Source organism: Montipora capricornis, chromosome 1 (assembly GCF_036669925.1).
Source record: "Montipora capricornis isolate CH-2021 chromosome 1, ASM3666992v2, whole genome shotgun sequence".
Lineage (NCBI taxonomy): Eukaryota > Metazoa > Cnidaria > Anthozoa > Scleractinia > Acroporidae > Montipora > Montipora capricornis.
In genome coordinates this window covers 42,863,842-42,883,841 of record NC_090883.1, presented here as the reverse complement: position 1 = coordinate 42,883,841, position 20,000 = coordinate 42,863,842, and the positions used below count along the sequence as shown (strand labels likewise).

The window sequence follows — 20,000 nt, the reverse complement described above, 5'->3', positions numbered from 1 at the left end:
AGCTTTAAAACTTTATTGGTCATTATAAACATTTATTGCTGTTCGAGATTGCTTAGAACCGCTCAAAACAACTTAATTTTGTGTGTTTCAATTTATTATTACTTTTCTCGAATTGGGCAGCCTGTGGCATACGCTCGAAATATTAAAATGATTTCATTTGAGCATGTTCAATCACACGAATTTGGGGAACTTTAAGTATGTTAGTAAGTTGACCACTATCTATCATTTGGCAGTGACAGAAATTCTGTTGCAATTAGTTTGACTTCGACCATAAAAATTTCAATTAGATGACTGGACTATGTGTTCTCGTCCTCAAAGTGACAAACTGACTCCGGGCTGACAATCAAGATCTGCCTCTGACTTAGGACTCTGTCGATTGGTTATGACGTCAGCGTACGTACGTCGACCCGCCCACCCGCTCTTATAGAGATTTGAAACAATAGGAAGATGTCGATAATTCCGAAAAGAATCGTTCTATCTCGCTGTTTGTTCTTTTAAAGATGCAACCTCGTCCTCAGGGTCTCTCGGCCTCGCTGGTTACAAGAGAGATCCTGGGAATGGGAATTGATCGGAACGAGGTTGCATGAAAGTGGCTCTCCATTTAATCACGTGATCCAGTCACCTGAAGTTTAACTTGCATCCGTTTCAAACATCGAAAATTAGCGTATTTTGGTGCTGTGCTTGTTATACGTCCTAAACGGCCATCCTTTGTTCTTGATTGTTGGCTCTATTGGAAGCCGTGCTGCCGAATTTTCGGGACATAAACGCAAACCGACCGTACCGGAGACGAACAGGAAGGGCATTTCCATTGAGAATTTTCCAAAGGGCAAAAGCGAAAGTTGCCACTGGCCGAGATCAGTCTCTTGTTGTGCATAAGTTTATTCAGAGACAGAAGACAGACGAAAAGCTTTCATTTTCTTTCACTAAGTAGTCCATGAAGTCGGCTGATCATCTCGACGAATGTTCGTCTAACAGCGACTGCAAGACGAACGTAGATTCGAATTCGGAACATCGATCCGGCTCAACAGAGAATTTATACCCTTCCTTGGGAATTGATGAAATTAAGACGCTACTACGGTACAAAAGTATGGTTTTTAGTCTAATGATTGACCAAAAGAAGGAGATAAATGGCTTGTTCCCGAGCTTAGGTGAGTTTTCTACGTTCTTTTCGAATATGTTTAATTCGAACTTTAATTCACCGATTTCATTATTTTAGTTTCCCCCTCTGCACTTTCATTTATTCCGTACTTCCACCAAGTTTTTGCCGTTTCCTCCATCTGAATTCTCTAGGATCTCAATCCAGCTGGGCTTCCGGTGACTCGGAATTTATTTCAAGGAAGTCGTTGCATATGGGAATGGAAAAGTGAGTCTCGTTTCAAAAAAGAAATCGTTATCGTGACCAGGCAATCTGTTGATTAAATTTAGTGTAAAATGAAGTTGATAAAGTGTTCGCAGCAAAAACAATCTTTTCTTTCTCAATTCGTGGGATCAATATTTGTTTGTTAAGTTTGTAATTTTTAATCGCGTATTGTTGAAGTAAAGAACGTTCCAGAAAGGAAATAATGAATTAAACATTTTTGAGGGAATCTCCCAGACCCTAAATGTTTAGCTGATTATGTCATCGAAAGACTCCCGAAGCTCAATATTGAGTGTGAACTAAAACTGCTTTGAGTTTTTGTATTTAGTAAGTTTCTTTAGGCTACCCAGAGTCACCACGTGCAAATTTTGAAGGTGAAGCACAAATAGACCAAATCGGCTAACTCAATTTTGTACCCAATTCAAACCCTTTGGGAATAAAGTGGTTTGTTCCAAGTTTTTCCATATCATTTAAATGTGAATGTTACGTAATTAATAATGCAAATGCAATACACACAAAATCTTGACCCCGGGAGAGCTGAACTGAGTACAACATTGCAATTGAGTTAGCCAATTTGGTCTTTTGGTGCTTTGTTACTCTGATAGTTTGAGTGACATGCAAGTAGGGATCCCTGTAGTATTCTGTAGTTACAGTATGCCTGGCTGATTGGTAATCCTGAAGCATAGCAATTCTTGGGTTTCACTCACGTGATCAACAGCCATGTTTTTCAACGAAAACAAAAGAAGACCTTAGCATAATAATAGCTTTCAATTCCAAGAGGATTGGATTGGGACACCAACATGGCCGCCATTTCATTGTTTGGGGACACCAACATGGCGGTCGTGACGTCATGTGAAATCCAAGAATAGCTTCAAGAAATCTTTGATGTATGGTAATGATAATTTATTTAAATGTTGTTTACTTGTTGTTGTCTTTTGGCAAAAACAAGTAATTTACCTTAGCCAAAAAGGAAGACTGTCTGGTAATCTGCTTTTCACTATGAGGATGAGATTCTGTACAACTATGAAACTGTATGAAAGTCTAGCTTGGAACCACTCTATCAGAAAAATGTAACTCCTTGTTTCTGGATTGCCAGCTTCCTGGAAGGCTAGAAAGAGAATTTGTTGACTGAATGTTTCAAAAAATGTCAAACTTATTTGAAAACTCAGTCTTCAATCCATTTTACAGATCATGAAGCTGCCTCATTGAACTGTTGTCTAATAATAATTATTAAAGGTGGCATCTTTTGAAAAACAGTTTTTTTGAATTGGTGATTAGTGTGGAGAACCATTTTAATTTTGAAACTAAATTTCTGAATTTAGTTAAGTTGGAGGTATGGTCCGGTTATAGATCACATTAAAGATCTCTGCTTACTCATATACAAACCTTTATGTAGATATACATTTAAAAGCAGGCAATATGTCATCATTTAATGCAACTGCTGTCATATATATAGATCTACAACAACACAATGCAATGTTTGCTCAAACAGTATCCAAGTCGCAAAGAACTGTTTTTATAGCGATATTCTTGTTTACATGTCAGGCCTTCTGATATTACGCGATGGTGCGATTTCGCACAATCGACCTCAAATCGCATCCGATCGCACAATTCACGAAATATCGCATAATTCATAAAAGGACGCACAAAATTCATAAAATGAAACATAAATCAACACGTTTCTTAGAAATTCCTGCATAAATACGCCATTTTTCAGATGATTTATCTTGGAAAAAGGCTAAAAAACCTTTGTCACCTTCGATTTCGTAAACATTCGAAGTTCAAGGCTGTATTTTTCATGTCGGGGACCTGGTACGAGTCTCCTTCTATTGGTGCAACACAAACACGCTCTTATATACACAACAGTGAAATGACACACTTGCCTTCTCTTAGAGAAGAGATTTGTGAAAAATAAGCGGAGTTGTAAGTTTTTCGGCAAATTGTAGTTTTTTTCGTTGAAAACTGATAAAAACTTACTCATGGATAAGTTTGTTGTGAAAACGCTCGCTTTTTCTTCGACGAAGAAGGAAGTTCCCACCGTCCGCCCAATCTGACAGCTCACGATCGAGCAAGAAAGTACCTCACAGTTACGCTCCACGTGGACGATGGACTGATGTTTTTCTGGTCGTGCAATATTAGGGCCTTTTATACGAGAGAAAATAAGCCGCGGCTTACTCTGGCCACGGTGTACAAAATACGCAAAAGGAACTATTTATACGAATATATACCCAGGTCGATATAAACCGCGGCCAGAGAAAGCCGCGGCTTATTTTCTCTCGTATAAATGGGGGTATGGCCTTATTGTGATTGACTATCTTCGGAAGTTCGTGGTTGACGAGCACCTTGATCATTCATTTGGCATGTTAGCTGTGTCCTTTCAACTTTTAACGTGGTGCACCGGTAGTGCAGAAGACCTCATTTTTTTTATTTATCCCAACTAATGTCGATCGAGATACATAATTACTGTTCCTTTGTGTTCAAAATGTCTTTCGGGCAGCAAAAAAGTGTTTTTCTTAACCTGAAACCTTATAAAACAAGCTTAAAATTGCTGAGAAAAAAATCGCATAATGTACATTATTTATCGCATAATTGGCCTTTCTAATCGCACAATCTGCCCTGAAAAAATCGCATAATTTGCATTTTTTAATCACACCCTATCAGAAGGCCTGACATGTACAAACATCACATTTTCTTAAATATTGAAATTTCCCAACCACGGAACGAAAGAAGTGATTGTTTCAACAGCTAATTAGGTTCTGGTTGGCATATTAATAACAATGGGTGACATAACAAGAAATAATTACCGCTGTGGACAGAGAGGCACAAGAGACAACTTTCTCTGTAAATGTTTGTGCAAAGTGCGAAAAAGAATCCGAGGGAAGTTGAAGTGCTAGTTATCATCAAAATATACAGACTTGTAAAGCAGTTCTTTTGTTATGTTCTAATTGGTGAACGTAAAAGTGATTTGATCATTATTCACTTCTTACTACAATTCTTAGTGGAGTATGACACTAGGGAAGTTTGGTGACAAAGTTTCAGCGTTAAAGTTTCCATCTTGTCAAGGACAACTTGCTTCGTTTCCAAGAGTTACTTTTAGGGCCTCACCGTCATGAACAAGAAAGCCTGCTAAAATCTACAAATGGTAATAGTTAAATTCAAACTTTTGACCCGTTACCAGTTAAATGACATCAAACCCTGAAAAGTTACCATTGGAAACAAAACAGTTGCCCTTGATAACATGGTAACTTTAATGCTGAAATTTTGTCACCAAACTTCCCTAGTCAGTAGTGTCATACTCAACTAAGAATCAGTAGCTTCCGATGAGAAACGAAAATGATACATACTTCGCCCTTCTTTAAGCACTCTTGTATTGCCATCCAGACGTGTAGACAGAATTTTGTGCCGGAGAGGTGTCCGCCATTGCATTCATACATGCACAAGGCCAAGTAACCTGGCTGATGATAATTTTACTTATAATACAGACCATATGAAAAAATTTTTGTATTTCTGAATTTGCTTGAATGTTTCTGTTTTGCCATGATTTTGAGAAAACAGAATTATTTTAAAGGCCAATATACATGTGTATGTATAACTGTTTACAATAAAATTTTTGATGTATAAATTTTCAAGACCCACCCCTTTTTCATGCACAAAAATGATGGCCCACCCCCCCCCCCCCTTTTTTTCGGTGGGCCCAGCCCTTCCTATATTTTATGACCAGTTCATAAATGTACCCAACATACTAACTTTACACCTTATTCCAAAATGGCCACCACTCCTTTCATTCAAATTTGCCATTGTTGGTTTGTTCACGGTAAAAATAATAAGAATTATATAGAGGCTATTACATGGCCATGCAGGTTTTCGAATTTTATCTTCGAGTGTTGATAATATCTCTCACAAGTGTCAGCACAGCGAACAAGTGCGAGATACTGTCAGCATGAGAAGATAAATTTGTATCCCCAAGTGGTCGTGTAATTATATAAATACTGATGAAATGTCCTGATTAAAAACAACTTTTTTAAATTCATTTTCAAAATGGTGAAAAAGTGGTCATTAAATTTGAATAACAACTTACAAAAGAATCTTAAACTGGAAGCCATTTGGAAATCAGATGTAGTAGTGTCTCCAATTCTAACGTGTTTTGGTTCATTGGCAGCATTAACTTGTATGCGTCATCGGATGGAAAAGTAACCAAAACGCCAATGGAACATGATGAACTGAAATCAGAGCTGAAAACCACTATCAACTGCCTGTCTTCATTGATTAGTGAAGCCAAACCATGCGATGGTGAGACCACTGAGGATAAAAGCGACAAGTCTGCTCAAAATGGAGCCTGCAAGGAATCAAATGCGGGAAGTAAGCCAGTGTCAGGGGCCTGCCAACATAAAATGGAAAGAAGAGCAAACAGTGCTGGCAGCAGCGGCAGTGGAGGTGATGACGGGGAAGACAGAAGACCCCGAGCTCCTGTTGGAGGTTGCAATGGGGATGATCAACCTGCCGTTGAGGAGAAAGAGGATGCAGGAAAAGGGAAGAAGCATTCAGGCATTGGTGGCGTCGCTGATGAATGTAATGCTGGTGATGATGACTATGAGGACAATGAAGGTGATCATGAAAAAAAGGAGGAAGAGAAGATGGACACTGTTATCGATAAACATGGTGGTTGTGGCATTGATGATGATGATTGTGATGATGATGATGATGACGAAAATGTTGATGTTGATGATGATGATTACTTTGATCATGAAAAGGGGGTGGAAGAAGAAGACAAGGAGCATTTTCACGGTACTGAATGTGGTTTTTATGTCATGGACGACGACAATGATGATGATGATGGTGATGATGATGATGATGATGATGATGTAATGGAAAAGAAAACACAAGAGGATGATCCTCCTGTATCAAGTGGTATGTAGTAGATTTCATTTTCACAGACAATAGGCAGTACTGTCTTAGCCAAATACAAGGAACTTAAGGAAAAAATGATAACTTAATTGATAAAAAGGGTTATTGAAAAGTTTTGAAGTGAGCCACTGTATTTTAAAAGTAGCTGTAAGTAATATTAATCCAGATATACCACATAGCATAATTAAGTGAATTAGGATTGTCCAGGCAAGTGTAGTCCTTAGAAGGACTGTTTAGGATGACAGTAGGGACCTTAAGATAGGACGACAGTGACAACAATGGACTTAATGAACAAAAACATGCGTTTTGCATTTTGACATTTTGGTTTTGACTTAAGAATCGGCCCAAAAAATTGCCCTCGTCTTATACTTGAGTTATACAGATAAAGCTGGTTTGGTAGCACTTGAACTATCAGATAATTAGCATAACAATTGCCGATAAAAATCTGAATAAAAACTGGCTTTCCAAAACAAGTTCGGATTGTATTAAATTTTGTGTTTGATGAACTCAGCTGGGCTTTTTATTGCCTATGGGAAAATTTGGAGAAATAAAATTAAGTGGGTTAAATACAAACCTCTGGACATGCCTCTTGCACTAAAGTTGTATCTTTAACTTTGTACATTGGGCATTTTATAGTAGAGCAAAGCCATGTTTAATTCACTTGACTTCATTGAACAGTCTCAGTAGCTTAGTAACCTGGCAAAAGTTTTCCAAGATGGCGGGTTATTTATCAAGCCATTTTTCGAATTCTTTGGTGTTCTTTTCATCTACCAAATCTCCTTTCTATGTCAATGTTCAGAGAGAGGTTAGTTTAAAATAGAAAGATTTAATTTTCACATAAAAACATGGAAAAAACTTCTTAAGTAAACTGAAATTAGTGTCATTGCTCATTGCATGTCATGTTTCAAGAGCTAATAAACTTTGTTTGCAGTAGTTTCTTTTTCGTATACTGCAACTACAAAATAACTCTCACAAATACATGTATGACATTAACTTTTAGGAACACTCTAGTGATCTGATTTTCTGCATTTTAGCCAGAAATGGGAAATGAAATTGGGGGTCGACTTATACACGAGTAAATAAGGTACTTTCCATTCCGAACGACTTGGGGTTGTCGCGAAATTATTACAATAACGGGAAATACTATTTTAGACAGCGTTCTTGTTGGCGTTGTCGTCGTCGTCTTTTTGTAAGGTCTCTCTTGACTGACGTTTTGAAAACCTAAGCGGAAGACGTCTTCAGAGTGTAACATTCAGTAAATGGTATAAACAAATAAATGCTCTCAGGGCTGTCAGTAAGGGCCAGTATCCGGCCAAAAACGCCAGCTAGTATAAAACCATCTTCAACCTGCTACTTTCCTCTCATTTTACCACCAGCCAAAAAAACATTGTTTGGAATTGATGGCATTTTTAAAGAAGATGAAACAAGGAAATCTGGACAAGCTATTGCGCCTTATCGCTCATGTGAATGATATGAAATGCCTGGAGCATTGACAATGTAACTGAATACATGTAGTCCCCAGTTGTGTGCATAATCTGATGAAACAGCATGGCGTCCAAGAGTGCCAGGCCAGGCTTTTAATTATAGGTTTTATACTTTCAGATTTATTGACAGCCCTGCACTCTGGTCATTGATGTGATTGGTCAACTAATTCATTATGTTATTGGTCAACTGTCAGTTAAATCTAGATGTCATGGGCTGTGACGAGTGTAAATGCGCCAATTACTGTTAGTTTATAGCCTTCACAAACGCCCGTGTTCAAACCATTTACGAGTAACCATAACCTCTGCTTGTTACATTGGCATCTATACTGGGGGTCTATTTACAGAATTAGTCTAAAAAGACTCAATTTGTCTTGTGTCTTTATACTTTGCTCCAGGTGATACCCAAGTAGCCATAGGACCGACATGTGGGTTGACATGCACAGCTTCTGAATACAGTGGTTTTTCACATAGCTGCATGACGGAGACCAGGAGCCCTGCTACAGCTGCCATAGTTGAAAGCTCAAAGAAGTCAAGTGGAAAGGTTTGTTGAAAGGGTTCCAAGTACTTTTGTTCATGTGTAGTGCTGCAAATTAAATTGTCCGTCTGTTACCTGTGGTGTTACAGTACCGCTCAAAGGTAAGTTGACAGTCACTCGCGAGGCCCGAAACTCGACTCGAGACTCGATTCTCGATCCTCGAAAATTTCGAGAATCAAGTTTCGAGTCGAGTTTCACAACTCACGAGTTGAGTCTTTCGAGTTTCGAGTCGAGAAAAATAGTGAGCTTGATGCTTGACTGATCTCTCGAGAAATAAATTAGACAAGCAAAGCACACTTGTGTGTTGTACATGCGTCGAAAAAGCGAGTCGGATATCATGCTCGTTTCCTCAAAGGATCAATGAATAATCTGTTGCGATCATTTACAAAACGGCTCTCTTCACAATCGACTTGAACATGCTACGCTTGACTTAAAAGTTAAAACCTGAAGCTTTCTTTACCCTGATAATAAACGTTATCGATCGTTGATTTTAAGCAAAGAGAATGTAATGTAATGCCTCGAGCAAGTGATCTCAAATTTACGAAGTTGTGAATTTTTTCAACGATTCTCCCATCGCATTATTGGTCATATCGGTAAATCACGATTGGTTGTTTTAAATAAAGTGAGGTTGCCTGGTAAGGCAGTTGCATTACGAGTGTATAAATGTTCCAAGTTTCGCTAACGTTGACATATGCAAATTTCACTTGTGGATGAAGTTGCCCTCAAGCGGATGTCACGCAATGCTTTGACTTTCGATTACAGTTTATTTCAATTATTTTACCTACTTACGAAATCATCAGAGAATATTTCTAAAGTAAGAAGAATAGCTTCCAGTGTGTAGGAACGAATCAGACACTGCAGGCATATTTACAAGTGCTCAAAAATGTAATTGTAGAAGTACTCGCGCAAGCCTGACGGTCTGCTTTGGTTCGTTTCAATCCACTGCCTCTTCACTTTAAATTACTTTGTTTTTGAAAAATAATGGTTGCACGATTTGTGTCAGTTCATGCGCATGGTAAATGTACCTGACAAGTTTTCATACAACAAACGAATGAAGATTTTCACGTTTACTCAATTGTGCTGTGGTGTTGGCTTAATACAGCAGTAAATGAATAATTGCGTATACCCGTGCGAGTTTTTAGAGCATGTTATATTTTCTCTTTCGATTCTCTTGACATCCAAAATGGTAAATGACATGTCCGTTTTCATTTTGCTAGTTTGTGACTGGGTTTGTGCCTGGGGAACGCATCAGAAACTCGTGTATTTTTTTCAGAACAAGTGAATAAGATCGCGATGTTATTTTTCTACATGCCGAAGGATAATGAAGATAATATTTTTTTCACAGGCGAAGAACATTGAAAGCTTGCTTAGAGTCGACATGAATATTGTGTACAAAGGCTCCGTTAGCGGAATTGTTCATTTCTTCGAGACATAAATTCTTGAGTTCTTCTTGAGTTTATGCATGTTCCAAAGTCCATCTTTCTCAACTCTCGATTCTCGACTCTCGATTCTCGAGCCTCGATTCTCGCGTCTCAAAACTCGAATCGCGAGAATCGAGTTTCGAGGATCGAGTCGAGAATGTCAACTTACCTTTTCAAGAGCGGTACTGTAGTTGAGCTTATCATTGATGGTATTTAATGGCTGACCAGCGCTTCAGATCAAAGTAATGATTTAATAGGACATAATATGTCCTGCCAGAAGCTCGTGACCTTGAATCGTGTAACTCTGGTTCAGAGCTGGGGTTTTTTGTGTTTAAAAATTTCCTGATTTGGATGTAATGTAGCTTGCGCATTTTCGTGCGCATACAGCTTCAATCTTATTTTTGTCCATATTTAAGCGTAAAATTGGTGTCCTAAAGTTGTTCCAAGAGAAATAGGTGCAATTAAGTTACATGCTTTAAGGTCATGTGCTTCTTGTCCTGCTTAAAATGTTATTTTGTAGGAAGAACTTTCTACTTTAAACCAGAGTAAAATCTGTGTTAGTATTAGTCCCACTCACAGGTGGGGGAGGGCGTAAGAGTAACAAATTTTTCTTGTTGCGTGATGTTTCCACAATTTGTAATTTCTTACCTAGGGTCTGAAGATTGATGTTGACAAAGCAAGGCTGATGACAACTTCAAGCTATCAGTCTTTTCAAAGTGATCAGGTACATTGCTCAGACTATTAGTTAACTGTTTATTTATTGAAAGCAGACAATTTCTGTGAATAGCAATTCCTTGCCCATACAGGTGCTCTTTAGGAAAGGGCATTCTATTGCTTTGTGTTCCCCCACAAATTACCAACCAACATGAAATATTGCAGTTGAATGGAAGGCTTTAGTATCCCATACATTTTATGCCAGGAGCAGTCAGTCGTCTTGAGGCTCTATTGTCTGGACTGAGGACCAAACTAGTGAAAATTATTGCTGAATTAGATGTATAGTGGAATGTGCTTCATTGACACCAGACATGTGAAAGATTGTGTTTTCCTTCTCTTTGTGGAACAAACCATTCTCGTTACTAGAGCCTCGGATCGACCCAAGGCTTTGGGAAACTCTGTGTTTTTGGAGAACATGCACTCTGTGTCATGTTAACATGACTGCACCAATTAGAAATGCTTTTGATTGTTCTTTGCGAAAACCAATGAGTAGAAACTTTGTTCATCTGTGCTAATTGTGCTTGATGAGAAAAAAACCAGGACTCAGTAATTCAAACGGTGAATAGCGCTCTTCATTTATATATAAATCTCTTGCCAACTGAAATGGGTGATAAAAAAAATTGGTTCACTCACCAGCCCAGGCTTTTCCTTTTGACCATGCATGCTATCCCCCTTCTAACAACTGTGGCAGGAAATAATTGATTATTGCCAACGAGTCAGGCCTTCTGAAGACAGAAGGCCTGGCGAGGCGGCAGCTTATAGAGCCGCGAGAAGATTTTTAGGCGGACGAAATCTCAGAAGCGCTTCAAATTTAATTGTAATGTAGACCAAAAGCTGTAATGTAGACCAAAGCGATCAAATATTGACCGTAGCGATAACCAATGAGAGTGCCGCACGAGTACGCCGCGTGATGTTTGCAGCCGCCAGATCACGCAAGCTTGGCTCGTTGGCACTTTAGCGACAGCTATAACTAGTTAATTAAGATGTCTAATAATCGTGGTTTGCTGTTTCTTATCTTTCTTTGTGGTGTTTAATGCACTTCAACATTGCCAATCACAGAATATTAATGTGTGCCAATATTGCTATCCACAGGATACTGATGCCAACATTGATGTAGCCGAGCGTTTAAAGGAAGCCTTTACTTGTTGTCACAACACTCGTATGTGTGCCTGGGAAGAGTGTGGCCATGATTACTGCCAAGCTATCCAACAATTGCTTGCACACACTCAGAACTGCCATATGCATGTACTTGGCGGTTGTGTGCAGTGCGTTAAGTATAAGGATGCCTTGCAGTTGCATGCATGTATGTGCCGAGAGCCTGTCGGAAAATGCACAGTGGAACGATGTGATGACATCAGACACTATCTGGAGAAGAACACTCTGCCCGACAACAGAAATTGGGAGCACAGGCATGACAAGTTATTTTTTAAGTCCAACCCACCAAGGACCCCCAACTTGCTTGGAGATCTCTGCTTGTTGCCATTTGATCCCAGTCAATCATGCAATCATATACAACCTGCTTCTTCCTTTGGTTCCACAAGTGGTGGAAGCCGATTTGCAAGCTCATGCACAATGTCTGAATTGTGGAACCAGTACCATGTTTCTCGACCTCCAGACCCCAGATCAGATCTTGAACCCCAGCAGGTTGCAGAACTGTCTGACGTAGCACCCTCCCTAAGTCAAGACCTCCCAGTTACCCATGGTCCAGCGAGGGATGGAAAGGCCAGCCTGCAGCCATGTCAAATCCATGAGCAATCTACCGCTACACCTTTAAGTGCCACTTGTGTTCCTAACATTGGCCAGGCGTTGAGGAGCAACTCCATCACACAGGAAATCCTTTGGCCCCTCGATGAGGTATTGAAATGTTGTGTCATGTATGAGTGTACTTGAATAGAGTCATTAGAGAATGGTTTTTTTCTTTTTTTCCTTTTTTCTTTTTTATTTTTTTGAAAATTGATTAACCCTATCATCCCTAAAGTACATGTACCCCTCATCGACAAGTAAAAATCGTCAAGCGTTAGTCAGAGTAAAATGTATACTGTAAGTATCACTCTTACGATGGAAAAGGTTAAACCAAAGACTTTGTATATGACTTCGATATTATTATTATTTTACTGACGAAAGGGCTGCTGCATTTCACTGACCTGTAGAAAACAGGTCAAAATGCCTTTATGACCAATCACAGTTAACATAAAAGCAATAATATCACACCTCTGCTGTCTTTTTGAATTAAAAAGGAGCATACCTAATATTAGTGGCAACAAAACTCTCGCTTGAGAGACAACTTCTTTGCAGTTTGTTATTAACTTCAGTTGACCACGAAGACAAAAAAGTGTTTGTTTGCTTGTTTTAAATTTCAGGTTCATTTGAGTGTTGAACAGGATGGAAGATACGTTGAACACGTCCATTGGGAAAGGCAAGTGTACATTGGTGGAGGATCTTGTGGACGTTGTTGGCAGTGCATAGATTTGAAGACTGAAAAACTTTTTGCCATTAAACAGGTGAGGAGAAACTGTAAGTTTATGATGATTATGAGAGGAAGTGGAAAGGTCTCACAAGGTGATGTATTTTCTGTCAAGTCCTTTCCTCTGGCTATGGTTGTTACTTACAGTCAGTTCAATTAGAGGGTTATTGAGAATAAAATAATATCAAAATTATGCCTCTCTTTTTACTGTCTCTGTTGATGTTGTTTCACCCCTGAACTCAGTCCTGCATGGATTGAGTGAAATTGTCTGTTGTTAGACAGATTAACGTCTGTGGAGAAGGCCTTTTTGAGTTTTTGAGTGAACGTACAGTAGATGTTGTTAACAACCTTTGTATCCATTGACTCCTGAGATTGAGACATAACAGATTTTATTATCAAATTTCTTTTTTTTTTTTTTTTTTTTAATAGACAAATTAATTAACAATGTTTTACAACAATGAACTACAACAAATTAATTATTAAGAAATTAAAGATTGAAGGATGGATTTTTATGTTAGGATAAAACGCCTTACATTATAAATAGCTAAAAAGAGAGAGACAAACAGACACAACAACAACAACAACAACAACAATAGAACAACAGAACAACAGACTAATAGGCTTATCGAGTTGGTATGAGCACCCATTTCTTTTTACAATAGTCTTTCGTGTTTTTAATTTTCCTTTCTGTTTCGCACTTGAGAACAATTTTGTTCTTAAACGCAGGAATTTCTGGATTAATTTGGCTTCTTCTGCAGTCCCACAAAAGTAATTTCCCAATGATAACAAAATAATTGAGTAAATTAAGTAAAGGGCATTGTTGCGATATTATTCCATATAAAACATTTTCCAAAGAGAGGTGTACCGGTTGATTGGATAAAAGATGCCAGTAAGACTCAAAATCAGTCCATAAATGTCTAGAATGTGAACAGTGATAAAAAAAGTGGCTTAAAGTTTCTGACTGATCCTTACAAAAACTGCACAGATCATTCGGTCTAAAACCGATTTTGTGAATTTTGTGTTAGTGTAGAGTATAGAGGTAAGAACTTTGTATTGAAAGGCCTTGACGTATGATTCAAGGGCAACACGGTGAGGTAAAATAAAAAAGTGTTTTATATGATCAGAAGAAAAATTAAAATTTCTTTGCAGTGTATGGACTATATAGGGTGGCTAATGCTAGATGATTTCATCCATCAGTTGGGGGGGGGGGAGAGGGGTTAGTATCAACTGGAGTCGATTACTGTAGTTACGGTGATTCCCTAGTAATAGAAGTTGTCATAAGATTTTCTTTAAACTTTTCTCGATTGTTCCATACATTATGGTGACTCGAAATGTGAAATTAAAAAAAAGGTCACCAAGCTCGTTTGGGAGATATACATGACTTGTATAACATGTTCAAGTTACTCATTTACTGTGATGAGGGAACAGGTGAATTACTATTTAAAACAAATACTTGCTCACATCCTTGATTTTCACGCAATGACTCCCGAACCACCTTTCATTGACAAGTAAAATTGTCTGGCATTAGACAGTGTAAAATCTATAACAGGCCCTCTCATGGGTGTGATTAAAAAACAGAAATTATGCGAAATTTCCAGGGCAGATTATGTGATAAGGAAAAACTACTGTGCGAAAAACTGTGCAAATTGTACGATTTTTTTCCTGAGCTATTTTAAGCTTGTTTTAATAGGTTTCAGAGTAAGAAAACCACTCTGTGTTGCTCTAAAGACAATTTGAACATCAGGGAACAATAATTAAGCATCTACATGTATGCTTAACTATGATTAAAAAAAGCCAAATGAGATAAATATTACACCAATGAGAGGTCTTATCCATGCCCTTGGCTCAACTAAACTGGATCGTAAGGGAGCATAGTTAAACTACATACATACGAAAAAAGCTGGTAGTTTTTTGCACATTCTTAGTACATTAGCACATTCTTAGTACATAAGTTGACTGTATCGATGTTCTTTGAGGAATTTTCTCAGCTTATTGATTTTCTATTGATTTTTATGCTTAAGTTTAATGTATAATGTGTTGCAGAGGCTATTTTTCTTATTGATGTAAAGCACGTTGGGATATAGAAATACGCTTCATAAGAACCTAGTATGTTGTCATTATTTATTATTATTACATGTTGCTTGACTTAAAGTTTTTGTACAGTACGGTAAATTGCTCTTCATATCACAAATTTGGCTGGCGGCAGATGCGATCATGTCTTCTGATTTGAAGAAAGAGCGGGCATTTTCCACATCGATATGTTCCAGCACGTACTTGGCAAAGTCGCTTTTGACTTTTGGCTGTTTCTGCTTAGGTGGCCTTGTACACCACACACCTTTTTGAGACATCACTGCCAAACTGGCCACTTTTGCTGGAGAGAACACACTCACAAAGGACAGCCACAACACCAGTTACTTCATCCCTTACTCTTTTCAAATAGTGTATACCATTGGGTTCTTTTAATGTCCCACAGAGAAGTTATGAACATGGAGGATATTTGTGAGACGGGGCCTACCGTTTACATGTATAGTCCTTATCCGAGAAGGCTTGAAAGTCTAACCATTTGCGGATGTAAACACATGAATAACGGCAGCTCTTTCTCCTCAGTTATTTCAAGACCCTGTGAGTTGATCCAGTTGGAGTCGAACTCATGACCTCCCACATGGCTGCCTGGTGCTCAACCAACTAAGCCACCGGTGTGCTGTGGCTTACGATATTTGAATTAAGTGCTGATCTTCAGTTGATCTTCTGCTGCTGACATGAGCATTTCATTTTTGTTGGCATAATATCAGCAATTCTGAATTGGCAACTTGAAGGAGAGAATTTGTTTGTGCTGTGCCAATTGGCAACTCTTTTAAATTGAAAACTAGAACCAGGCCTCGTAGGTGCAGGATACTTGATTGTTTATGAAAATAAACAGTCTACAGGTTTCCAAAGGTACATAGATCAAGGTTAAAAACAAAGTATATTTTGGGTTATTTCGTCAAATTTAATCAAGTGAAGCTATGATCCTCACAGTTATGAACGCAATTTTTGCAATTGCATGAAGAAGCCTGAAAAATTCAGGACTTCAACGGGGTTTGAACCCGTGACCTCACGATACCAGTGCGACGCTCCAACCAACTGAGCTATGAAGCCACTGACGTTGGGAGCTGGTCATTTGTGGGTTCCAATGTTCCCGTGAGGAATGAATCAAAGATGAAATTATACATGAAGTGAATCATATATGAACTGTGGATATGAAATCAAGTGCAGCTATGATCCTCGCAGTTATGAACGCAATTTTTGCAATTGCGTAAAGAAGCCTGAAAATTTCAGGACTTCAACGGGGTTTGAACCCGTGACCTCACGATACCGGTGCGACGCTCTAACCAACAGCTTACTGAGCTATGAAGGCACTGACGTTGGGAGCTGGTCATTTGTGGGTTCCAATGTTCCCATGACGAATGAATCAACAGGAACATTGGAACCCACAAATGACAAAGCACCGGTATGTTGATTGTACGCAAATGCACCATTGCGTAATATCAGAAGCCCTGCTATAAGTCTCACTCCCAGGGGTCAATGGGTTAATGGGAACATGGACATGAATGTAGAGGTTGTTAATTCATTGACTCCTGAACCATTGACAGAGCAATAATCATTGAAATTTATTGCTCCTTTTTTTTTTCAATGCAATTAACATTCATGTTACATTTGTAACATTTTAGATCAAGGTGGAGAACTTTGAAATGACAGAGCTGAAGATCTGGGGTACCCTGACAGGAAGACATGATAATATTTTGGAGCTCTATGGAGCTGTTAAGAGCTGTGGGAAAGTAACTATTTTTATGGAGTTCATGAATGGTAAGAATCCTTTTGTCTCTTTATGACTGCCTTGTACTTAATGGGAAATCGACAAAAGATCTGGCACTCCCTTAGAACTCTCTTTGTTTGTCTACATGTATGTTTCTGTGGACTGTGGTGTCTTGTCCTGATACACATGTATTTATAACCATTCTCATTTAAGTTAGGGAGGCGCGGTGGCCTCATGGTCAGTGTGCTCGACTCCGGATCAAGTGGTCCGGGTTCGGATCCTGGCCGGGGACATGGCGTTGTGTTCTTGGGCAAGACACTTTGTTCTTACAGTACCTCTCTCCACCCAGGTGTATAAATAGGTCCCGGCGAATTCAATGCTGGGGGTAACCCTGGGATGGACTAGCATCCCATCCAGGGGGGAGTAGAAATACTCCTAGTCGCTTCATGCTACAGAAACCGGAGATAAGCGCCTGCCTGATGGACCTTCTAAGCTCGTAGCAGACTTTACCCTTTTACCTTTACCTCATTTAAGTTGCCGTAATTTGTACTACATAAATCTTGATCGTCGTCATCATCATCATCATCAATTTTATACTGCTAAATATTTAATATGGTCACTATACCTAAGCCTAGTTTTTTATGTTTGTTTAAGGTGGCTCTGTCGAAGATGTGGGTAGAATGCATGAAGAACTGGTCCGTCACATTTTCTATAAGATCTTGTCTGCGGTAGAATTCATGCACTCTTTACGATTTGTTCATCGGGATATCAAAGGTCAGTAGCTTTATTTTTTTGTTACAAAGATCACGTTTTATTCACCTTGATGGTGTTGTGAAAAGTGCAATTTGGGGAATCTTTGCTGATGTTAGTGTTTCCATTTTTGCTCATTAACAACTGAATTTGTTTCTGGAGGGGGTCAAGCAAATACACAAAAACATTATTGTCTTCTGATTGTTGGGTTTCTGTTGGCTTCAACCCTTAACCCTTTAAGCCCCGAGGGGTTCCCCATTGACAAGTAAAATCGTCTGGCGTTAGACAGAGTAAAATCTATAAGTGCCATTTGGCACTATCGGGGCTGAAAGGGTTAAATCACCCCTGAACTGTTCTGACGAGTAAGGTCACTCCAGGAGGGAATGGTGAACATGTGAATTATGCATGATTTATACAGTTAAGGTTATTATTTTTGGCATTTTTCCTGCCCGCTTTTTCCCCACTGGTATTCTAATTCATGTCCGTCAAAGTGGTAGTCTGAGTTGAGACATCTTATCATGACAAGAGAAAACTGTTCACCATTTGATCCATTTGATCCCTTCCTTTGCAAAAACATTAAATCGGGGAAGGGGCCCTATCCATTGTTTTGCACTAAATTTCTTTGTGGCCCTCCTATGACAAGTCAGCTTGTAAAACATAATTTTTGCACAAGGTGTCTGCAACACTTTTTGCAATTGGTTGTAGCTTTACCAATTTCAGGAGCAAGCTGTTTTGTAGTGAAATTAGGATGTTTTTCTCATTTTATTTTAATAAAAACGGTGATGCTATCCCAGCAGGTGCAAATATTCTCATTGAGGGCTTGACGGCAGACAAAATAAGACTAATAAAAATGGTGATGCTATCCCTGCAGGTGCAAATATTCTCATTGAGGGCTTGACGGCAGACAAAATAACACTAATAAAAATGGTGATGCTATCCCTGCAGGTGCAAATATTCTCATTGAGGGTTTGACGGCAGACAAAATAAGACTAGCAGATTTTGGTACCAGCATCAAACTTGATAATGGTTACCAACAAGATAACACTCCACGTGGAACAGAGCCCTTCATGGCACCCGAGGTAAAATAATAATGTGTTTCTAATCATGAAACTCTAGGTATGAGAAAAACCGTAATGGGGGATTTGGTGTTTAATTGTCCGGAATGAACTTCCGTTTTTACGTTTTATTTACCCCGACTACCACTGATTTACACTGAAGAAACATTTGCACAGAAATTCTGACATGCATAAGTTATTTCAAATTCTACAGAAGCCAAAGCTTTCTTACATGTATCACAACATCAAAATGCACCTAAACTCAAACATTTTGCATCTAATTACATTAATCTCGCCACCAAAAGGGTGGTTGGGGTCTTAATAGAGGACTAACGGTAATTGTTTTTTCTCCACCAAAAAGTCTCAAGAACCCCAAGCTCTCACTGAGGATGATGGTACAATGATTCATACCTCTTTGCCCGCAGACAAGTGAGCCCTTACACCGCTGCTTTTGTCGACAGCTAATCCAAAAGTTGTTTACTTTGATTAGTCTACATCTACCTCCCTAAAGCTATGTTCTTTGGGAAAATCCGTAAATCCTGAAACGGATTTTTCATTTAAAGGAGCCATTTTCTTAGGAGATTCTTTGGAAACTTTGCGAATATGGGTTCATTCTCTGCGGCATTTCCATGTTTAAAGGATTAGAGAAGATTGCTTGTTGTTGGCAGTGATGCTGGTGGAGGTAGACCTTTGTCTGGTTGCTTGCAGTTGTTGAAAAGACAAAAGGTCCTTTTTGAATTCACCATTTATTTAGTTACAAAATTCCAGCTCACTTTTCTCTGTTCTGAATTTAGATCAGATTTCTCCAAAGAAGCTCAGGCTAGGATCATTTTAGCTTCTTGTGCATAATTTAATGTGTGACAGCAAATGGAAATCTCGAGTTGTTTGAGAAATGGGATTTTTGTACTTGTCATGTTAAGCTGTTTGGTGGCTCAGTTGGTTGAGCACCGTGCTGCCATGTGGGAGGTCGTGAGTTCAACTCCGGCCGGACCAATACTCAGGGTCTTTAAATAACTGAGGAGAAAGTGCTGCCTTTGAAATTACATCCGCAAATGGTTAGGCTTTCAAGTCTTCTCGGATAAGGACTAGAAACCGTAGGCCCCGTCTCACAAATATCTTCCATGTTCATTAGTTCCCTGTGGGACGTTAAAGAACCCACACACTATTCGAGAAGAGTAGGGGATGAAGTTCCCGGTGATGTGGCTGTCCTCTGTGAGTATATGGGTGGGTATAGCAGGTCCACATCAGCTGAATAGCTGCCAAAACTTCAACCTGCTCAAACAAATAAATAACAAACAAACAACATTGAAAACAGCACGAACAAACAAGCAAATGAGACCGTTGTGTGACTGCATGACGATCATCGTGATTCTGTTGTTGTTTTTAACGAAGTAAACATTACGATACGATTTTGAAGTGTGTAGCTCAGCGAGTCTCTAGTGCCTCTGGCAGTTGGCGTATATTCCATAAACTCCAATTTCAGCGATTTCTGAAATTCTCTTAGTTTCGAACAACAAAC

At 39.0% G+C, this 20,000-nt stretch overlaps 1 protein-coding gene across 2 annotated transcripts in view; it reads left to right on the top strand.

The window, feature by feature from the left end:
* Positions 1-616: 616 nt before the first annotated feature.
* The window catches only part of LOC138045086 (uncharacterized), a 27,098-nt gene continuing 7,714 nt past the window's right edge, over positions 617-20,000 (top strand). For both annotated transcript variants that reach the window (XR_011131533.1, XM_068891470.1), the window contains exons 1-10: positions 617-1,148; positions 1,291-1,363; positions 5,517-6,265; positions 8,142-8,287; positions 10,355-10,426; positions 11,509-12,270; positions 12,777-12,917; positions 16,591-16,726; positions 17,331-17,450; positions 18,372-18,505. Coding sequence is in view for 1 of the 2 variants with exons in the window: in XM_068891470.1 (XP_068747571.1) it covers positions 935-1,148; positions 1,291-1,363; positions 5,517-6,265; positions 8,142-8,287; positions 10,355-10,426; positions 11,509-12,270; positions 12,777-12,917; positions 16,591-16,726; positions 17,331-17,450; positions 18,372-18,505 (2,547 nt within the window). In the remaining variant the exon portion in view is untranslated. The remainder of the gene's footprint in view (positions 1,149-1,290; positions 1,364-5,516; positions 6,266-8,141; positions 8,288-10,354; positions 10,427-11,508; positions 12,271-12,776; positions 12,918-16,590; positions 16,727-17,330; positions 17,451-18,371; positions 18,506-20,000) is intronic.